Here is a 22474-nt window from a genome sequence, read left to right on the forward strand (position 1 = left end):
AGTCGTGTCCAACTCTTTGCGACCCCGTGGACTGCATCGCGCCAGGCTTCCCTGTCCGTCACTGTCACCTGGAGTTTGTTCAAATTCATGTCCATTGAGTTGGTGATGCTATCTAGCGATCTCATCCTCTGCCACCCTCTTCTCCTGCCCTCAATCTTTCCCAGCATAACTGTCTTTTCCAGTGAGTTGGCTCTGGAACTCACTGGAATTAACCATCAGGTGGCCAAAGCTGAGCTTCAGCTTCAGCATCCATCCTTCCAATGCATATCCAGGTTTGATTTCCTTTAGGATTGACTGGTTGGATCTCCTCGCAATCCAAAGGATTCTCAAGCGTCTTCTCCAGCACCACAATGTTAGAAGCCAAGTTGTAGTCTGAAGTTTGTTCAGCAGCATGTGCTCTCAACTAGGGAGATGGTGGAGTGACTTGGAAGCAGATCCCGTTGTCCTGAGCACACCCACCCACCTTCCTCGGGCAGTTGCTCAGTGTTTCAGCCCAAACACAGAGCTGAGTGCCTGCTCTGGGCCCCAAGGGCAGCAGCCTCAGTTCATGGTCCAGTGGGTCCTCTGGACAGATGGCCACATTTGGCCTGGGCTCTGTGCATTCCTTTGTTCTGGCTTTAGGCTGACAGCCCACGTGTATGGACCTGTTTTCTCTCTAAATAAGTAAATACCATCAGGCTGGATCTTCCACCCAGGAGACATTCAGTCTTTTTGAGAGATCTCTGCAGTATCTAATTTCACTGGCCACGGGTTAATTCTTTTAGCCTAATTCCCTCAGTTCTAGGATGCCTCATTATCCCCACCCCAGGTTATGCCTTTTCATTAGAAAGAGTGTGGAAACAGTCCTGCTATAAGGTGTGTCAGTGTGAGGGGGCTTAAGGTCAGGCAGTGGGGGCTTTGTCATCACAGGAGGGGCCTGGCCTCCAGAAGGGCAGGTCCCTTCTGGCCTGCAGTAGGGGTGGAGCTGTGTGCTAAAAAGAGAATGGACTTTGGTGTCATCAGACACGGCAAGCCCCAGCACCACTGCGTCCATGCTCCCTGAGCCTCAGGTTCCTCATCTGTAAAATGGGACCAACAGCACCCGATTTGTAAGTTGTGCTAGGATCACGTTAGAAACCGTTTTGTATACAGCAGCCAAGGGTCCCCAGCGGCCCCCCTTCCTTGCCACCTCTCAGGTCTGTCTCCTCTCTCTGCTCTGTTCTGGCCCTGGAGACACTGGGCTCATGTAAACCTGTCTCCGCCATGGTCTTGAGTGCTAGAGCCCTGACCCACTCCTTCTCCCTGGGGCTCGGGATCAGGCCCATGTGTTCCAGCCTGTCTGCACAAGGCGGGGCGAAGCCTGATTTCAACCCCTGTGGGCTTTTGCGCAGAACGGACAATTCATCTGATTGGACTGCTGAACTGGGAAAATTTCCAGGCACACCTGGGAATTGGGGGGCCTCTCCCACCTGTCTTCTGGGAAAGCAGCCTTGGCACATGCCAGCACAGGGGGGTGGCAGGGGGGCCTAGGAGGGTAGATAAGCTCCAGCGTGCCTCGTGCTGTCTTCCCATGGCTCCTCGTGCTATCTCCCCATGGCTCGTGCCACAGGCTTTGACGAGCACCTGCTCTCCGGGGATGGGGAGCCTGGGTGACTAATGCCCCTGCCGCAGGGTTCCCAGAGCCCAACCCTTATCAGCCCTGCCCACCTGGCCTTCTCCAGAAGAGAAGGTGCTCACCAGCCGACCCTCAACCTTTCCCAACACCGTCGGGAAGCGCCATAAAGACACTTCTTAAAACACATCATTGAATTCCTGTTCGCCCACTGCACTTTATGGTTCTGGCACAACCTGCTTCCTACAGCTCAGCTTTCGTGCCTGGGAGCTGCTGAAAGCTTCGTCTGGGGTCAGACATCCCCATCAAACTTTACTGCAAACATCTTTTTTCCAGCACCTGTTTCACTGAGCTGTGAAATACTCTCACCTCTCCAAAAAAGAAAGAAAATTAAAGCGTATGTTGTACATCTTTTATAAGAAAAATAAAACTCACTTGTGCTTTAAGTCTGCACCTGTGCTTCTGGCAGAGGGAGGTAGTGCGTGTCAGAAATGCGTGGGGTGGGACTTCTCTGGTGGCCCAGTGGGTAAGACTTCTCGCTCCCAATGCAGGGGACCTGGGTTCGATCTTTGGGCAGGGAATTAGATCCCACATGCCACAACAAAGACCCAGCACAGCCAAATAAAAAAAAATATATATGAAAAAAAAGACATGCGTGGGGCACATGCCCACCCTAGGGTCCTGCCTCTCCTCCTGGAGCAAGTTGAGGGAGCCTGGGGGCAGCCCCCCTGGCAGGTGAAGCTGAGGCCCTAAAGACAGTGCTCAGGTCCTCAGCTGGTTTCTCCTCTCCCATAAATCGGACTAGCACCGCCTGTAGCTCTTCCGGGTCGCCACTTTGCTCTGGAGATGTACGAGGACTTGGCACCCCGCACACCGGCCCTAGGAGGTACGCACTTGGGGACCACAGACCGGAAGGGCAGGCTGACAGGTGTCCCCAGGGCTGGCACCTAGACCGCTGGTGGCCACGCAGGCAGCTCTGGCAGTCTTCATTGGCTGTCTCTGGGAAGTAGAGCTGTGTTTTGGTCTTTGCTGGAGAGAAGGGGGGCTGGGGGTGCTGGGAGTCACTCAGAGCAGGCCCCGGGTCCTGGGGGGGACAGTGCAGGACAGAGCCCTGGGCCAGCTCCTGCCCTGGGTTCCTTCTGCTTGCCTGTGACCAGGGCCAATTGCTCAGCTGCTTTTGTAGAGCAAGGTGGTGGTCTCTGCCAGTTGGTGTCTGCTAGGGGACATGAGCCATCTCTGGGTGCCTGAGGCTGCCCCAGCTGGAGGAACTCTGCTATGGGAGTCCTGTGGGGTCGCCTTGGACCAGCCCCTCCAGTGTCACAGCATGGGCTTTCGTTGGCCACAGTCCAGCCGGCTGTGAGCACTGGTACTCGAGTACCCTGAGACCTCAGAGGGGGACTTTGGTCACAGTTGTGCAAGATGACAAATATGGGGACCCAAAGAACTTAAAAGGGCTTTCCTGTGGCTCAGATGGTAAAGAATCTGCCTGCAATGCAGGAGACTTGGCTTCGATCCCTGGGTCAGGGAGGTCCCCTGGAGAAGGGAATGGCAACCCACTCCAGTATTCTTGCCTGAGAAGTCCGTGGACAGAGGAGCCTGGCGGGCTTCAGTCCACGGGGTCGCAAGGAGTCAGACAGGACTTAGCGACTGAGCAGCAGCAGCAGATCTCACCCCCAGGAAGGAGTGAGTGTGTCTGATGTCTGGATGGCGCCCGACAGCTTCCTCTGCGTTTTCACAGCCACCTTCTCGCTCATAGCAAGCTCGGGTGCTGGGGAGGGCCTTCCTCACCCCCGTTCTAGAGATGAGAAAACTGAGGTGGGGAGGGTGAGTGCCTTGCGCATGAACATGACAGTCGGAGGGCATGAACCCAAACCTGGGGGGCCAAGGAGCAAGAGCGGAGTGGAAACCCCCGCACGGCCGGGCCCTGGGCCAGTAGGGGCCTCGGACAGCTGGGGAGGCACCCAGAGCCTAGCTTTTGCTCTCCAGTCCAGCTGCTGTAGATCTCGCTCCATTCCCCACGCAAAGGCTCTCTCCTACATCAAGGCTTTTGAACGTGCTGCTCCCTCCTCCCAGAAGACCCTGTCCTTTCAGCAAACTTGCCCTCAGCCTTCAGGTCTCAGATCCTTGGTTCATTGATTCACCTCAGGGACCCTCACATGTGCCCTATGCTGTGCCCAGTGCTGGGAATCCAGCATAAATACGACCGGTCCACATACGGCCAGGGTTAAGCAGAACACAGATGGTAGGGCAGGCAGCTATTCTGGGGAGGGGGAGGGCCACGAGGAGGGGGCAGTAAAGGAAGACCAGGCGGGAGGCACAGCAGGCGCAAAGGCCCTGAGGCAGGCAACAGCTTGGCTGCTGGGGGATGGAAGGCTCAGGGTTGAAGTGTGGTAGGGAGGGTAGCATGGGAGGAGGTTGCGGAAAGAGGCGGGCTCTCCAAGCACGGGTAAGCACCTGGAGTTTGAGCTGAGCTTTGCACCGAGAGACTTCTGACTGAGATCTCTGGGCTGCTGTGTCAGGGTGGGCACCGGGAGTCAGCTGGGAGTGGGGGCTTCCGGAGGGCACTGCTGCTGCTGCTGCTAGGGAGCAGTTAATGATGGAGGCTTGGCCCTGGAGGGGATAAGCAGAAGGCCTGGCTTCCGTGGTGTTGTGGGGATAAATCTGACAGTCTGCAGATGGATAGAAGGGGGAAGGAAGAGAAAGGAAAGACCCCTGGTTGGGGGCCCCAGCAAAGTCTGGGGCCACCCACTGAGAAGGTAGGAAGGACGGAGGGGTCCCAGGTTCAGTTCTGCACGCAGAGAGTTTGGGGATGAGAGCAGGCTGCAGGCCTTGGGGGGCAGTTGCTCAGAAGAGATGAGAAGCTGGGGGTGCACCCGGGATTTGGGATGCATGGAACTGACGTGAAGACCGTGGGAGAGAGACTTCCCTGGTGGTCCAGTGGCTGGCACTGCCTTCCAGTGCAGGGAGGGTGTGGGGGGTGGGGGGGTGTGTGGGGGGTGGGGGGGGGGTGTGGGTTCCACCCTTGAGCTGAGATCTCACATTCCCTAGGGCCAGAAAGCCAAAACGTTTTTCAAAAAAGCCAGAAAGGATATTGTAACAAACTCAGCAGAGACTTTAAACATGGTCTACATAAGAAAAAAAAAATCTTTAAAAGAAAAGAGGGTGTGGATTAAGGAAGAAGGGAGGCCACAAGGAGGCTGTGGAGGGCCAGGGAGCGGCCTGGGGCCAGGAGGCGGGGTCCAGAGAGGGAAGGAGGGGTCTGGAGTGCTGAGCACACAAGGGAGTCCAGAAAGGGCCACTGAGTGAGTTCAGGTGGCCAGCATGGTGCCTCTGACCTTGGCCTTGACAGAGAGGTGGGGCTGGGGGGAGGAAGACGTGGAGACAGAACTTAGGCGGTGGAGGAGAGCGGCAGAGAGAGGAGGCCACAGCTACAGTGCGTGGCATGCGGGGTCGAGGGAGGGTTCTGTTTTCGTAGAGCGGGTACAGGAGAAGGTGTTTGAGGGCAGCCTGGTGGAGGGGGAGCGCAAGAGGAGTCCTTGGGAGGTGAGCTGGGCAGCATCGGCTGGGAGGATGGACCTTTGTGCCCACTGACCCGAGAGAGGGAGAACGCGATGTGGGCAGGTGTATGTGTGTGGGGGGAGGCAGCACCCCATAGCTGTCTGACTGGGAGGAAGAGTGGAGGAGGCTTGGAGAGGGAGAAGGGGGAGGAGGGACTCACTTCCAAAGCATCAGCTGCCTTGGCCACCTGGGGGAGATGGAGAGTTTAGAGGGAGCCTCTGCTAAGTTGGTAGGAGTTTTCTCCAGTGATTTGCCGCTCCTGGGGCAGACCGGACACATTGGGGGTACTTCTTCCAGGAGGCTGGTCCGGCCTCCTCTCTGCTCGGTCAGGCCCCAGACCTCACCTTGCCTCCCAGCGTGGTTCGTGTGTGCGTGCTAAGCTGCTTCAGTCAGATCCGACTCTTTGTGACCCCGTGGACTGTAGCCCACCAGGCTCCTCTGTCCATGGGATTCTCCTGGCATGAATACTGGAGTGGGTTGCCATTTCCTTCTCCAGGGGATCTTTCCGACCCAGGGATCAAACCTGTCTCTTATGTCTCCTGCATTGGGTTCTTTACCGCTGGCGCCACCTCGGAGCCTGGTGCATGGTGGGAGCTCAGTAGAAACCTGTTAACCGACTGATGTGTGTTCAGACTGCCAGGGAGAGGCAGAGCCTGGATGGAGTGGTGGAGGGGAGCGGGTTGACTGAGCCCGGCTGCCCTGGTGGCCTCGGGCCGGCAGGGGGAGCCCACGAGCTGCAAGCCTGGACCTCTGCTCCCCTGCCTGGTGTGGCCCAAAGGGAAGACCAGGCCCAGCAAGGGGAACCAGCCTGGGTGGACCCAGAGTCTGTGAGTGGATGAGGAGGGCCTAGCTTCCCACTCAAATCACTAGCCGTCTGACTACAGGTGGCCTCCTAACCTTCCTGGGACCATTTGCTCATCTGTAAAATGGGGACGATTCCAGCCATGCCCTTGAGTCAAACAGGGGGACACCCCAGTGGGGCATCTGTGGGTAGGGAGCCTTCTGGCAATGCAGGGGCCGTGCCGCAAACAGGTACCACACCTACTTGGTTCTGCCGGCCTGTGAGGAGGACGGTTGTCCTGGTTCCCTGTGTCCCGCTGCCTACACATAACAGCAATGATGATGTAACTGATTGATGATGTAACTGATTCAGTGCCACCAACCTGCCTGGCCTTAGCATGTATGAGTAAGCTTGAAATCACTCTGCAAGGGCTGTCTTAATCCCCATTCTATACATGAGGATACTAGGGGCTCAGAGGTGTGGAAGCAGCTGGCAATTGGGAGAGTTTAATTCTGAACCCCTGAGAGACACCCTCCACCTCCATGAGCCTCAATTTCCCTTCCTAACAAAGGGGGTGGGGCAAGCTCTTCCAGGGGACCCTCCTTCCGCATGCCCTCCCCTTGAGCTTGCGGAAGGGTGAATGCACAGGGCTGCTTTGCATCCTTGGACAAAGCGAGCCTTCTCTGGACGGCAGACAGGAGACCTGTGGGCGGTGGGGGGGGGGCCCCTGGGCTGCTCCCCTCCCCACCCGCCTGACTGTCCCGTCCCATCCCGCTGCAGCGTTTCTGAAGGGCCTGAGTGACAAGCAACGGGAGGAACATTACTTCTGCCGGGACTTCGTCAGGCTGAAGAAGATCCCGACATGGAAGGAGACGGCGAAAGGTAGGCCCTGATCTGGGGACCCAGCTGGCTGAGCGTGGTGTGGTCCCTGCAGACCCTTGTCTGGGGAGAATTGTCCAGACAAGGCCAAAGAGAGGAAGGGTGGCGGCATTTATGAGTGCTTGCTCTGCACCGGGCACTTTGAAGCGTCACCTCTTTTCATTATTAACACAGCCTGAGGTAGGTTTGGTAGTTTGTTGAAAAATGATTTCTTTCTTTCTTAAAAAAATATTTATTTGTTTGGCTGCACCAGGTCTTCGTTGCGGCCTGAGGGAGCTTTGGTTTTGGCTTTAGTGCAGAATCTTAGTTGCAGCATTCGAGATCTAGTTCCCTGATTAGGGATCGAACCTGGGCCCCCTGCACTGGATGTGTGGCGTCTTAGCCACCGGAGCCCCAGGGAAGTCCTTGGTTTGGCTTTTATCCCCGTTATGTCATTGGGAAACTGAGCCTTAGACGCGTGATGCCATGGCTGCTAGAGCCGGGATTTGCCGGCCTGGTGCAGTGGCCTGCGGGTCAGCGTCCTCATGAGGACCTCAGCCCTGCACGTTGCAGAGCTGGTGACCAGGAACCTGGGCCAAGTCACGTAGTGCTCCCAAGTCTCAGGTGTTTGTTGTTGTTTAGCTGCTAAGTCGTGTCCGACTCTTTTGCAACCCCATGGGCTATAGTCCAGCAGTCTATGGCTCCTCTGTCCATGGGGTTGTCCAGACAAGAATACTGAAGTGGGTTGCCATTTCCCTCTCCAGTGGATCTTCCCGACCCAGGGATTGAACCCTCCTCTCCTGCATTGGCAGGCAGATTCTTTGCCACTGAGCCACCTGGGAAGCGTTAGGTCTGGGTGACCCAGTGTGTAAAACGGGGATGGATGGCAAGGCTTCTCTACCTGTGTGTAGCATTGCTGTGAAGATTCAAGGAAATGAGTGTGTGCTGCACACAGGAGTAGGCGCTTGGTCAGTGTGAGCTGTCCTCAATCGGGTCATCGGTCCCTGTGAGGCACCCTGCCTTTGGAGGCAGAGGGCGGTTGATGGGGGTTTGCCTGACCAGGGACCCTGGTGGCTCGCTCCACCATGGGGGCCTCCCCGTGACCACCCCTCGGCCTCTGCTTGTTCCAGGGGTGACCGTGAAGGTGGAGGAGCCCAAGTACAAGAAGGACAAGCAGCTCAACGAGAAGATCTCCCTGTTCCGAGGTGACATCACCAAGCTGGAGGTGGATGCCATCGTCAACGCCGGTGAGTGGGGCCTTTGGGCCGGGCCTGAGTCCGAGACCCCGGCGGCCGCCTCGTCCCTGTACCAGGCCTGCTCGGACGCCACCTGGCTCCAGTGAGGCTCTGGTTGCCACTTGAGGGTGGCCCGCTGGCGCCGTGGATGCCTCTCCCCGTGGAAAGCCTGACCTGCCGTGTCAGGGATGCCTTGGCTGAGCTGCCTCAAAGCTCTGAGACCCATTAGCAGCCGGGAAGGGAGAGAGCTGGGCTGGAATCGCGCAGGGCGGCCCTGCCAGGAAGGCAGAGGCCAGAGGGTGTGGTCCGACCTCGGGGGCTGCAGATGGCCCCGAGCACTGCTTTTCTTCCTCTGCCTCCTGCCCACCCGGCCCCGCTCTGAACGGGGAGCGGGCGAGGGAGCACGTCGGGGAGCGTGTCGGGGGAAGGGTAGGGGGCAGAGGCCCTGTGCCCATGCTTGGCTCCCTGCAGCATCTTGCTGGCTTGGCCATTTCTTGTGATGTGTTGAGGAGTCTGCTGTTTCTCTCCCTTCTCGGGAGCAGGAGAAAGGTGGTTGTAATCCTTCCAGGTGGTGGTTGTCTGGCCGAGGTCAGGAGTGGGGTGTCAGGGGACGGTCAAGTCCAGCGGGTACTCACATGGTTCAGGGGACAAGGGCAAGTGGGATCTGTACTCCCCTCCCCCCACTGTGGCACAGGCGGCACAGGAAGGAGCCTCCTTGTTAGAGAAAGGTTCGCAGACCTGGGCGGACCCTCTTGTCTGGACTTCGATTCATAGGGAACCTCTGCTGTGTGAGCCCCCCCGGCCCAGCTGCACAGTCTCGGGCACCCCAGGAGGGTCTCGAATCTCCTTTGTCTCACCCTTGGGCTTGCAGCCATTGGCAGACCCCAGAGCTGCCCGGGGTGTGGAGTGGCGGAGTGACTGGTTCTGGGTGGTGCCCATGCTGCGCTGGCTAAGTGACAGGGCTGGAGAGACCTGGGGAGAGGGGCAGCTTGGCCCCTCGGCGCCTGCGTGTCAGTGGCTGGGGCTGTCCTTCCGGCAGTGGCATTGCGAGTGCGTCTCCTCGCTGATGTTCGCAGACCTGTATGGCCACAGGGGTGTTCCTTCCCCCCACATCGCCTGTCTCAGGGCACAGGTGACCAGTCACGGGAAGGCAGGAGTTCTGACTCAGAGCAGAGGAGGTGGGATTTCTGCTCTTGTGTTTCTCTCGGGCCACTTGGATGGTGGGTGGCAGGGAGGCCTCCATGTGAGGGACTCAGGGCTAAGACAAGTCATAGTGGCCCAGAGGAGAAGGGTCTTTTTGCTGCCTGGACCCTGGAGGGCTGGTCTGGGGTGGAAGGACCAAGCCGTGGGGCCCCGGCTGAGGGGACAGTGCCACAGCACTGTGAGGCTGCCCTTCCTGGTGCCCTTGGCCCTGCAGTCACTGGCAAGGGTGTGCGAGGTTCCCCGCTGATGTTCTGGTTCCGTCACTATGTCGTGTCCGACTCTTTGCGACCCCATGGACTGCAGCATGCCAGGCTTCCATGTCCTTCACTGCCTCCCGGAGTTTGCTCAGGTAGGTTGGCCAAAAACTTTGAGTTTTTCCTTAACATCTTATGGAAAAGCCCGAGTGAACTTTTTGGCCAACACCATGCCCTTCTTTCTGAGCTGCAAAGCAGCCAGAGGGAAGCGTGGGACATCTTGTCACCTCCTTCACAGCCAGGTGGATGGTTGGTGGCGGGAGGGAGGGTTTGGGAACCAAGGCAGGGTGTTGGTGGGAGGCAGATAGAGCAGGCTGGGGGCTCTGGAGTCTGCTCGAGGTTGTAGGAATTAATGGCTCTTCCCGAGCACCCCCGTGCCTGGCCAGACTCAGAGGGCAGCGGCTCTATCGGCCTCTCGTGCCCTCTGGAAAGCACTTTGGCCCTGGCTTCATTTGATTCTCCAGAACTGGGGGCCGGCAGTGTTTGCCACACCTGTCTGGGGACTCGCCTTCTCTGTGGACTTTCCTGGGCTTGCATGATGGGGTAGGTAGTGGGAACCCTGTTAGGAGCTGACCCTCATGAACTGTGATGCTCACGCAGCAGAGCTCCCACATAGAGCCGGCATCCCCTGAAGACCCTCCCTCCAGGTCTTCCCGGCCAGGTGTTTGAGTGGCCTTGGCTCTGATCGGATCTCAGGGGTCCTTGGTAGTTTGGGGACCCTCCAGCGTCCTCCCTGAGCCTTGGCTCAGCCTGCGGCCGCCGCCCACCAGAGGGCAGCAGAGATCGCGGTTCCCGCGCCCTCCAGAGCCCGTAAATCAGCGTGTTTATTAGCGGAATAAAAGTCGCGGCAACGCGGGGCTTTTCGGGGCTGCATAAATCTGGTCTGTGCCTCGTGAAACCCATATGTGCTTAATTCATATGTAAAGTTTCAAGCAGGAAGAGAATACGTGTCCATTAAATTCTATTTGACTTGATTATACTCATTAGCCGTGAATAATTGCTTCTCAGCGCCGACCGCCGAGCCGCCACAATGAGCAAAAGGAGCCCAGCAATTATCTCTGGGTGGGAATTTTTAAATTTTTATTTTTGAAGTCAAGGGCAGCGTTGACCCGGCTGGGATCGGTGGCCCATGGGGAGCTGTGTGGGTCGGACAGGGCTGGGGGCTTGAGGTTTGCTGTGGAGCTTCTGGATTTTTTGTGGGGGTGGGGGTATGGTGGGAGGCGTCTTTCCTCGTCCCCGGGGCCAGATGGGGAAGGGTGGGGAAGATGCCATCCTGCCTGGGCCTGGCTCCAGCTGCGGGGACCGTGGAGGGGGAGGCCTGCAGGGCTATGGAAAGGGCCTGTGAGAGAAAGGGGTCCGCACCCCTGGAGCCGCCTCCATCGTGAAGAGCTGGGGCTGGGGGGGGTCTCCAGCCCATCCCTAGGGGGAACCCTGGGTGTCCTCCCTGCCTGCCCTCTTTACTCCTGCCCTCCCCACAGAGGGACTCCACCCACGGCCTCTCTCAGGACTTTGGAGACTCAGACTGTTTCCCAAACGTTCCCCTGGCATCTCAAGTCCAGGACTGGTCTTTACTCCGCTCTGCTGGTGTGTGATGTGTGATTGGGGTGTGTGTGCTGTGTGTGTGCCTGTGACAGTGGATGCGCGTGTGTGGTTTGTTGTGTGTATCACACTGTTGTGTTATGTGGTAGATGGAGGGGGCTGGGGCTGGGTAGAAGGGCATGTGCCTGGCTGGTGGCAGGGCATGAGGTCCCAGGGGATGGGACCAAAGCCCCTCAACCCCACCAAGTGCAGTGCAGGCCCCCAGGCCCTCCTGGGACTTGCCCCAGTGGCTACTGGCCGAGGCCACTTGCTCGGGCAGAGCCTGGAGAGAGTCTGGGGCTCCGGCCATCTGCTCTGGCCGTGGCTCCCGCCCACGGGGGCACACGGCATCCATCTTAATTATATTGGGCTGCCACGCTGCCCAGATAAGCCAGAGAGCTCCTGAAGCCCCCATTCTCCGGGGCAGCGCCTGCCTCTCCAGCTTGGTCCATGTCTCTCCCTGCGTGTGGGGAGAACCAGGCTGGCATCTCCTCCGGAGAAAGCTCAGGTCTGGGGGATCCCCCCCGGGGGGTGAGGTGCATCAGCTTCTGGAGTGTTCATGTCTTCCCTTTGCCACGAGATGGGAGAGCACTGTGAGAGGAGGCAGCGTGACCTTGAGAGGGTCCCTTCCATGCCCTTGAAGTTCCCAGCAAACCAAGCCCATGCTTGTGGGCCCCTACTTCCTGACAGACAGCCGCGTCTCAGGCAGGAAGTGTCCTGTCACACAGGAAGACCCCTCTTCTGGGTCCTTCCAGGGTCCGATTGCTAGCTTTGGCCTTCAGGACATGATGGGACCGAGTGTCCCCAGACACTGCCCAGCTGTCTCAGGCTGGTGTGCCAGGGCCGTGGGCACAGAGGCCAGGAGCTAGCTGGGAATCGTAACTTTCCAGTCAGCCATGCTGCGGCCTCCGGTCCGGCGTCTCCAAGCCTCTATTTCCCCATCTGGAAAATGGAGTGTCGTTGGCCCTGCCCCAGAGAGTGGGGCTGAGGGTGACATGCACTCAGGCCCATCCGGCCCTGGGCCAAGGGCCTGGCACGTAGCGAGGCCCCCGTAAATTAGTATTGGAAAGTCAGCGTGAGAGCAACTAAGTAGAATATAATGTGACAAAGCAGTGGAAGCGCGGTCTGAACAGAGCGCCACGCGGCGCCTCAGGGACCAATTATTTCTGCAAGGAGGTGGCGGGAGGCGCAGGGGGTCAGGGGAGCCTTTGAGGGGCCCAGGCGCACGGGCCCGGGCCCTGCGGAACGGGTGGGAAGCCATGTTTCAGAGCGACAAGCTGGCCGCTCTGGGAGGTTTTTAAGCTGCTTATTTATTTAAAATAAGGCATGAAGTGGTGCTCTGTTTCCTTAAGTCTTGGGGCTTTGATTTGTGAGAATCTGCCAGCTGCTTCCGTCACCCTCCTCCCCCCAAGCCAGCCAGAGCCCTCCCTTCATTCCTGCTGCTGTCTGGAGGGCCCGGAGGAGCCCGGCCCCCGGCTGTCCCTGGGCCACCGCTCTGAGCCAGTGATTTAGAGACCGCCTTGATGGACTAGCAAGCAGGGGGGCTGAGGGACGCCGACTGCCTTGTGGGAAGTGATCTGACGCTAAACTGTCGCCGTAAATCGCTTTATCTGTCACTTCAGATTTAAATGTGTTTGCTGAGGCTTGCCGGCCGGCCGGGCCTCCGCAGCCACCCGCCTTCAGCAGCAACTTCCCTGCGGCGGGCATGGAGGGCAGGCAGGAACCTGTGAGCCTTGGAGACCTCACTGGGCCCTGGGCCCTGGGGAGCGCAGGTGAGACGGGCCTCACCCTCCATGCTGACCGCATGGCATCCCCACAAAGCAGGGGATGATCCCCATCTTCAGTGATCAAACTGAGGCTCAGAGGACAAGATAACATGCCCTAGCTGGGCAGGTGAACGAGTTGGAATTTGAACTCCTGTGTAGCTTTTCATTCATTCGTTCAGCAGACAGACATGGCAGGCCTGTCGTGTACCAGGCACTGGGGTAAGCCCTGGGCTACGAAAGACTCAATCTCAATCCTCAAATGCAGAGTGAAACATGCGAATGGAATGGAAACAGACAGTAGAGTGTCTGAGGGATGGGAGTCACACCTGCAGGGGTGGGAGGGAATCTGGAAGGCTGCCTGGAGGAGGCAGCGCTTGAGCTGAGAAGTGGGGATCTGAGTCAGAAGTCAGACAAGGATATAACAAGGGGAGAAAGGGAGAGCGCTTGCAGGGAGGGGTGAGGAGGTGGGACTCAGGGGAAACTCTGGGGGCTAGGAATAAGCCACGGTGGGTTCTGAGCTGAGGGTTTCTCTCTCTGGTATATCCACACCCCATGCTACCTCTCCTGGCCTCTTGGTCTTATTATATCAGCCCCATGGTGTTGATGAGAAACTGAGGTTCAGAGACTTGAAGCCACTTGCCTGATGCCACACAGTTAAACAGTAGTGGCACAGATGGGGAGGTTTGCCGGACTCCAGAGCCTCCAGGAAATGCTTCCCCCCACACACACCTTTTTAAAGAGTAGCTGGGACTACCTTCTCTTTGTCCCTTTTTCTTTTCTGGTTTAAAAATCTGAGTCCCCAGGTTGGGTGTGTTGTCATCTGTCCTCCCTGCAGGGACATAGAGAAGTGGGGCGGAAATGGGGCATGGTGGGTGGTCAGTGCAGAAAAGAAGGGTCCAGGTTCATTGGCCCCGCGAGGCCTTGTGGTGGGCTGCAACTCCTGTGGCTTTCCTGTCCTCTGGCCCAGTGCCTGCCCCGAGCGCCCCCCACCGAGCCCTGCTTCTGGGCTGGGGGCAGGGTGCCTTTGCCTGTTCCCCCTGGGCCAGGGGCTGCCCCCACACTGCACGTATCGTCTCGTTTCTGAGGCTGGTACTCGTGTTCCCCCAGCTTACAGACGAGGAGACTGAGGCACGCAAGGGGTGCAGCGCTTGGTAAAAAGGCCGAACCAGGAATCAAACCCTCATCTTTCGATCTTGGGGTTTGAGAGGGACGTCATTGAACTTGCATTTTCAGAAGCTCCCTTTGGGTCCAGTCTGGGGGTGAGGGGCCGAGTGGCCCACAGAGAGGCGTGGGCTGCAGGTAGCCCCCTCTCCCACATTAGAAAGCCCAGGACACCGGAGACAGTGCCAAGGCCTGACTTCCACCACTGTAGGAGGAGGACGGCTCGTTTCCACAAGGTCGAGAAGCGGTTACGTAAATTCATAAATGATGGATCTCTCCTGAATTATTGAGATTCCCTCGAGGGCTTGCGGGGCCTGGTCCAGTGAGTCGAGCTCTGGCCAACGGGCGGGACTTGAGGATCCCGGCAGGTCCTTTCCCCCCAAGCTCTTCTGCCAAGTTTCCCTTTGATGGTCAGATTGTTCCTGTCCTTCCAGAGGGAACGTGATGGTGGGCTGTGGACCTTGGACCGGTTGACCCTTTGTCCTGAGACTCAGTAAACGTTTGTTGAATGAATGAGTGATCACACGTCCTTGAGAGTTGGCGTGAGGGCAGGAGGGACCAGATGAACCAGTGATTCCCCCCTGGGTCGCTGGGACGTCAGCTGCCCCAGCCCAGGCCCTACGCCGCCCATCTGGTCGCAGAAGTCAGGGCGGGAAGGGACTAAAGCCTCGTGTAGATGAGGACGCTGCTGGTGAGGTTCCTGGCTCAGTGTGAGGCTCAGTGACCTTGGCCTGCTGCCAAGACAGTCGCAGTGTCATAGGGAAACCCAGAGAGGGACAGTGACCTGCTCAGGGTCACTCTCTAGCATGCCCTTCCTCCTGTGTCTCTTTCTCCCCATCACCAGGAGCAATTGGTCAGGAAACGGGGGTGGGGGCGTGGGGAGGGGCAGGGCTCCGCCGCCCACCACCCCCTCCGAGGGGCCCCGAGCCACTTCCTCCCGGCTCCTCTTGTCCTTGAGGACACCCAGCCTCACCCACACCTGTGTGCCCGTCTGTGTCCCCAGCGTGCTCTCCACCCCGGGCACTGAGCTGAGGAGGCTGGAGCTTGTGGGAATGTGTGTGTTTTGAAATTAATGGGGACCATTAAATTGGCCAGGCATGAAAAGGGCTGGATCTGCAGGCCTTGGCTCGCTCTCCCGGAATGATCCGCCAGCGCCTTGGCAAAGGGCTGCCTGGTCGGCTTCGGGCCTCCCCAGGAGGCTGTGGCTTGCCTGCCATTTAACGCATGGGTGCCCTGTGTCCCTAGGAGGTGAAGGGGCTCTGAGAGCCAGAGATCCCTCTGGAAACTGGGGGCCCCTTCCCTGTCTCTCAACAGGCAGCTCTGCAGACAGTGCTGTTTGCGGGGGTGTTGAGATGAATCTGTTTTCCCTAGACGCTGGGCTTCCCTGGTGGCTCAGATGGTAAAGAATCTGCCTACAGTGCAGGAGACTCGGGTTCGATCCCTGGGTCGAGAAGGTCCCTCGGAGAAGAGAATGGCAACCCACTCCAGTATTCTTGCCTAGAGAATCTGAGAGGGTAACAGGCAGGAAGGCCAAGGGTCTCCAAACGGAGGAAATAGGCTGCAAGTGTCTCTTAAAATTCTGTGTTGCTATGACGACACCTGGTTCCACCTGAACTTAACTTTTCTCAAACCTTGAGCTAAGGTTTTTTTTTTCTTATGGAAATATTTTTCTTAAGCTATGTTAATGAAACTGTGTATTTGCTTTGGAATTTGCCTTTCTTCAAAATGGTTCCACCTAAGACTAACTGTTTTCCTTTTCTCAAACCTTGGGCTGATAATAGCTCCACAAACCAGTATTCATATCAATTGTTTAATGGCTGGGGTTGACACACCTCATTCCATCCTATCTTAAAAATGCGAATTGTGGGAGAGGGGCCGGGGAAACTCCCTCAGCCTTGAGGGGTCTCTGTCATCTGATTAATAGCTTTCTAACAGACGTAAAACAGCTTGCTGAAACTAGCAAGGGGAGCACTCTCCATCCCCCTTCTGATGTCTATGTCAAAAGCTTTCTGTGTCCCTTTTTTACTTTAATAAAACTCTGCTACACAGAAGCTCTTGAGTGATCAAGAGTTGGTCCCTGGTCCTGAAGCCAGATCTTCTTCTTCAGAGATTATGAATCCCACACTGTTCACTGTAAGCCATCAAATCCCATGGACAGGAGACCCTGCCGGTTACAGTCCATGGAGTCGCAGAGTCGGATATGACTGAGCAACTAACACTTTCGCCCTTTCACCAGACCCCTAGGGTGGGCTCACACACATGTCAGAGTCTGACTTTGGGGGCTCCTGGGTGAGACCTGGCCTGGTCCCAACTTGGGGTGGCCTTTAGGATATGTTGTTATTTAGTTGCTGAGTTGTGTCTGATTCTTTATGACCCCATAGACTGTAGCACACCAGGCTCCTCTGTCCTCTACTATCTCCCAGAGTTTGCTCAAACTCATGTTGATTAAGTCAGTGATGCTATCTAACCATCTCATCCTCTGTCACCCCCTTCTCCTTTTGCCTTCAATCTTTCCCAGCATTAGGCTCTTTTCCAATGAGTCGGCTCTTTGCAATCAGGTGGCCAAATTATTGGAGCTTTAGCTTCAGCATCAGCCCTTACAATGAGTATGACCTAGAAGAGAGTCAAGGGATTCAGCGCCACCCCCCCCGCCCAGCCCCCTTACCTCCCACTCTCTAGATAGCCCCATCAGCTCTGAAGTCTCCAACTCAGGACAATGCAGTTGGAGTTGGAGAGACCTGGGCATGAGTCCTGGCTGCACTGTGCACTGGCTGCGTGGCTTCAGGCAAGCTCCTTCACCTTTCTGAGCCTCAATTTTCTTTCTGTGAAATGGGGATATAAGTGTTCCAGGACCCGGTGTTGTGAGTTTGAAAGGAGACAGTTCATGGGGGGCACTCAGCATGATGACGTCTGGGGTAGAGGAAGCCCAGGAAGTGCCAGCTCTGTGCCCGCTGCGGTGGCTGGTTCCGTGGAACCAGGCCTGCTGTGCACCAGCACCTTCCTGGCCTCCCTGTGGTGAGCTGAGCATTTGTTGGGCCCAAGGCAGCTGAGGAGGGCGCTTCCTGACTGCCAGGAAGGATTTGGGGTCTCCGGACCATGAGCACGCAGGGCAGGTGGGCTAGCCCCCCTCCCCTCTGCTCTGCTTTTGTCAGGACTGCTGTGTGTGTCACATGGCAACAGCCCCGGCCAGGGGATGTCTCCCTTCCCGGGGGTGGGGTGGGGTGTTGACTGAAGCTCTCTTGTTAGCACTTGGTGGACTCCGCTGAGCTGGAAGAACTGAAGCCACCAGCCCTCCCCTCCTGTCTCCTCCTCGGGGTCTTCTTGAATTTCAGAAGCTCACCTTTAGGGCTCATTTAGTTACTTTGTAAATTATTTGTGCTGATGTTTCCTTAGGCCCTGCTGGCAGCAGTGACCCCATCTCTGGTTCCCTTTCCCTGTAATCTTATTATTATTATTATTTTTGACCACACTGAGCAACCTGTGGGATCTTAGTTCCCCAACCAGGAATCGAACCCTCTCCCCGTCAGTGAAAGCAAGGAGTCCCAACCACTGGACCACCAGGGAACTTACACGCCCCCCCAGCCCCACAGTCTTGATTTGTCACTTATAGAAAGGGCGCAGCTGTCCTAGTGGGGGTGGGGACAGGCCTGGAGGGCCCCACAGGTGCAGCACGGCTGACCTTGGAGGCTGCTCACAAAATATCGGTAGACTGGGGTAGAATCTGGTCCCACGTGCTGCTGCTCCAGGTCTGTTTCCAGTGTGCACCCCAGGGGAAGATTAAGAGGAGAAAGTGAGTGGGTATCTGTAGTGCCTTGCACACTGGAGGGCTCAGTAAATGCTGAGTACTGTTCTTATGAGTGAAGCATCTCACCGTACCACCCACTAGACTGGAGCCCCTGGAGGGCAGCGGCAGGACCCACTGACCCCAGGTCTCCATCCGTGGACAGGGCTGGCACATGGCTGGTGCCCATCTGTGGAGGGGGGCGCCTGAGAATGTCTGCACAGCAGGTCCCCAGGGGGGACACAAAAGAACGGGAACTAACGATGCATCTCGGTGAGGGCTGTTGGGTGGAAGCAGACCTGCCCAGTGGGCACAGCCATGGAGGGGGCTCCCTCTGCCTTACATACTAGGCAGGTGAGGGACTGCAGCTTCTTATGTCCTTGTGGAAGTGTCAGAAGCCAGCGAGGACTTGGAAGCCAGCAGCTTGGGCTGTAGCCCCGGGGGAGATCACGTACTTGGTTGTGGACCTGGGTGGCCCCAGTGGGCCTGTGTGGCCCCGAGAGGGTGGCGGCAAGGGGTGGACACGGCCGGCTGGCATCACCTGCTTCGGTTCATTGAATCCCCATCAGATCACCCACACCCAAAGGCAACAAGTGGTCCTTGTACAGTGGTGCCCACCCTCCTCCTCCCCATTGCTGCTTCCTCCCCCTCTTCGGACATTGTAATTGCCATAAAAATAGGAGCTGAGCTGCAGTGGCTGCTGCGGAGCGTGTGGGAAGAGAGAGGCCCGGCAGTCAACCGTCCCCCTGCCGGCAGGGGCCCGCGTATGTTTCATTGTCGCTGCCTGGCTGTATTTCACGTAGGTTTAAACATCATCAAACACCACATCCTTTTTGAGAAGCAAGAGCTGCCTTGTTGAGGAGAAACAGGAACATTGAAATCTGCGGAGCAAATGGCCCAGAGTTGACATTTGCGACGGGAGCTTTATAGCTCCGTCAAAGGCGTTAAGGCCAGCCTGGCAGCCAGCGGAGAACCTGCTGGTGAGGCTCACAGGTCACGGGAAGCTGGGGTGGTTCCAGCTGAAGCCTTGGAGTTTGGCAGAGAAGGGACCAGAGTGTTGCAGGCAGGGCCGGGGTGGGGGGTGATGGAACTCTGTGGATCACCGACCACCTCTCGGCCTCCCCGGCTTTGACCTTGCCTCAGCCAAGTCTCCGTCCTAACAAGGCAGATGGGAGCCCCGTTTGGTTCGTGGAGCAGGGTGCTGGGCTCTGGGGCTCAGGGGGTGGGAGTGGGGACATGCCAGGGACTAGGGCTGCTGCAGCCGCTTCCAAGCCCCTGTGACCCTGAGCAGGATACACCTCCCCTCTGAGCCTCGGTTTCCTCGTCTGTAAACCCGGGAGAGTGACGCCTTCTCTGAAGGTGGTTTGGGAGATGGAGATGCATGCAAATGCCTGGCAAGTCATTGGAACTCAATAAATGGTGCCTGTTACCGCCGAGCAAGTAGGCGTTTGAGCTGGAATTGATTTTTTTAAGAATGTTTAAGCTACCTATTTCCACTGAAAAACAGGTATAATAAAACCGGGGAACCATTAAAACAGGAATAAAAAGAAGTGACAAGGAGGATGCTGGCCTGGGCATTAATAGAAATGTGCCCTGTGCTCCTGGCCACATCTGGAACCCTCTGGCCTGGATGCTCTTGGCACGTGTTGTCTGACCTGCTGGCCTCTTGCCTCGTTCCCGGGTCTGCTCAGCCCGTGGAATGCTGGTTTCTGGTCGAACCAGGGCCCATGGTTCATACCTGCCCTTGTTTTTTATGCTCTTGGTGACTGCTTGGGCAGCTTGGCTCCTGGTACTTTCCTTGGCCCCATCCAGAAGACACCTCAAAACTAGGCCTTTGTAACAACTCTGTTTCTACTGTGTATGAAAAGTGGCCGTGAACTCCCCTGGTGGTCCAGTGGTTAAGAATCCACCTGCCAACGCAGGAAACACGGATTCGATCCCTGGTCTGGGAAGATTCCACATGCCGCAGAGCAACTAAAGCCCATGCACCACAACTGCTGAGGCCCACGTGCCCTAGAGCTCAAGGTTTGCAACAAGAGAATCCACCGCAATGAGAAGTCCGTGCATGGCAATGAAGAGTAGCCCCCGCTAGCTACAACTAGAGAAAGTTGTACAACAAGTTGTACAACAAGGGCAGCAGTGAAGACCTAGCACCACCAGAAATAAATAATAAATACATTTTTTAAAAAGGAAAGTGGCCTTGAGCTTCCTGGCAGCCATAGCAAATGGGAAATAAGATTTTGGTTCTGTGACTCTAAACTTGGAAATCTACTTATATTTCAGCTTCATGCCTCTTTCTCATACTTTCTCCTCTGCCTCTGCCACCCTTACCAGCTATTCTTTATTTGCCTACAGCTGCTTCACCCCTTGCTCCAGACCCCGCCTCTAAGTGCACCCCCCCTCGCAGCTTTGCTCCCGACTTGGGAGGGCCCTCTGCCCTCTAGTTTGTCGCCTGGCCTCTGGGCCTCTTGCCTCGCGTAAGCCCACTGGGTCTGCCACTGTGATTTCTCTCAGATGAGCCAGTGACTAATAAGGGTTGCCCCCAGGGGGCCGGCAAAATCTTTCCCTCCTTAATATCGGAGTTTAAAAATGTGTCACCATCGATTTGAAGGAAAGACTTGTTCCTGCTGAGAAAAGTGGCCTGGAGATTCGTCTCGCCTTAGGAATTACACCCAGGCAGCTGCATACATTCCAGAGCCACAGAGGCTCTCTATGCAAATGCCACCTCTCAGCCCCACAGCCAGCCTGGAGAGCCCCCGGAGCTGGCATCCCGCCTGCCCACCTCGCAAGCTCCCACAGGTACTCTGGGGGCCCCGTTGCAGGGGGGCATCCTTGATGAGAAGAGCCTTATTTCTCTCCACCTGTTTGTGGTGAAGCTGGAGGCTGAGCCCATAACTAATTCCATACCGTGATGTGCTTTAACCCTGGAGAAGGAGGAGGAGTGACTTCTGAGAGGGGGGTCCCCACAGCCCCCGGGGGGGGGGTCCCTCCTTCACCCTTGCATGTGGATCTGTTGGCTGCACATAGATTTGTCCCAAGGGTGGGATTAAAAAAAATAGGGCCTGGATGCCTCGTCTCCTGACCCTGTTTCACCCTTGCCTGGAAGGGACTTGTTTGGGTCATTTTGCCTATCCCCCTGTCTCCAGGCAGGCTCCCTCCCCTCTGGCTGGCAGGCCTGCCCCTGGCACTTTGCCCTCATCCTGGCCCAACCTCCTGCCCCACAGCCCCAGACCATGGTCCCCTCCTGGTCCAGCTGACCAGGATAATCAGCGTAACAATGACCTGGTGGGTGGCTTTTCAGCCTGGAAAGCTGGTGACTAATCTCCAGCCAGGAAGCTTGAGCCAGATCCTGGGTACTGTCCATTGGGCCATGTCACCCTTGAATGAGTGAGTGAGTGAGTGAGGGCAGTGGGCCCATGGTAACCCCACGTAGTTCCAGGTGTCTATGAGTGGGCGCGGCGTCAGCCCAGGATGGGGGTGTTTGGAGAGCTTGGGAGAGGTCAGAACACCCTGTCCCCCCTCTGTCACATGGAGGTTGTGGCGGCTTTATTCTCCTGGGAGGCTCACGCAAGCGTGGCACAGAGCAGAGGGGTGGCCTTGGCCGGCACCAGGATGGTGGCCTGCAATCTGTGGTCTGGCTCTTCTGCCGGGAGCTTAGTGCCGGGTGGGAGAGAGGTGGCCCCAGGGTGCTGGTGTGCCCTCCCTGGTTTTGGGGGAGCCAGTGCAACGGGCAGTGAGGGTAAAGGTGAGCAAGAGGTTTGCAGCCTCCCAGGCGCTTGCTGAGTCGTCGTTTGTCACCTGGTGTAGGGATGTCTGCAGGCTGGTCCCGGTGCCTGCCACCCCAGCTACAGAAAGGGCCCTGCCAGGGCTCTTGGCAGCCGTTACCCTGGGGAAGGAGGGACTTTATTCTTCCGGGCTAAATGTTATCGCCTTTATAGACTTTGGAAATCAGTTTTATGGCCTGCGAAATACGGAAAACGCTGGAGGGGAATGAACCACAGGGTTGCCTCTGGCCCTGAAAGGTCAGGTGGCCGAGGGTGAAGGGGCAGGGCTCACGTTTATCCACGTCTGGGTCACTCTTTGTTGACTGTCATAGCTGGAAGGGGCTTCTCTGGTGGTGCAGTGGTAAAGAATCTGCCTGCCAATGCAAGAGATGCAGGTTTGATCCCTGGATCAGGAAGATCCCCTGGCAACTCGCTGGGGAAGTGACTGGTACACACCGACATGGTCGGGCCTCAGAATCTCTCCTGCCATTTCTTTTTTTAAAAATGATTTTATTTATTTATTTATGGCTGTGCGGGGTCTTCGTCGCTGCGTAGGCTTTTCTCCAGTTGCAGCAAGTGGGAGCCGCTCTCTAGTTGCGGTGTGTGAATCTCCCATTGCGGTGCCATCTCTTGTTGAGGAGCACGGGCTGTAGGGCACACAGGCTCAGCAGTTGTGGTGCCAGTACTGGCAACTTGCTCCAGTACTCTTGCCTGAAAATTCCATGGACAGAGGAGCCTGGTGGGCTGCAGTCCATGGGGTTGGAAAGAGCTGGACACGACTGAGCGACTGAACATGCATACACATGTAGCTGGAAGTGGGGCAGGGATGGTGTGCACCAGAGAGGGCCCTGGAATTCTGTCGGGAGGGTCAGCCTGAGGCTTCAGGACCTGCCCCCTTTGTCAGCTGGTTCCCACTGAACTGGGCTGGCTACTGATAATTGTCG

General features: G+C 57.0%; 1 protein-coding gene across 5 annotated transcripts in view; it reads left to right on the forward strand.

Moving 5' to 3' along the window:
* MACROD1 (mono-ADP ribosylhydrolase 1) overlaps positions 1 to 22474 on the forward strand; it is a 154038-nt gene that overhangs the window by 3885 nt on the left and 127679 nt on the right. For all 5 annotated transcript variants that reach the window (XM_086384409.1, XM_086384407.1, XM_086384410.1 and 2 more), the window contains exons 2-3: positions 6711 to 6812; positions 7919 to 8035. In XM_086384409.1, coding sequence (XP_086240535.1) covers positions 6711 to 6812; positions 7919 to 8035 — 219 coding nt within the window. The remainder of the gene's footprint in view (positions 1 to 6710; positions 6813 to 7918; positions 8036 to 22474) is intronic.

This window comes from Bos grunniens, chromosome 29 (assembly GCF_055505025.1).
Source record: "Bos grunniens cultivar Pamir isolate PY7600 chromosome 29, Bosgru_T2T1.0, whole genome shotgun sequence".
Classification (NCBI taxonomy): domain Eukaryota; kingdom Metazoa; phylum Chordata; class Mammalia; order Artiodactyla; family Bovidae; genus Bos; species Bos grunniens.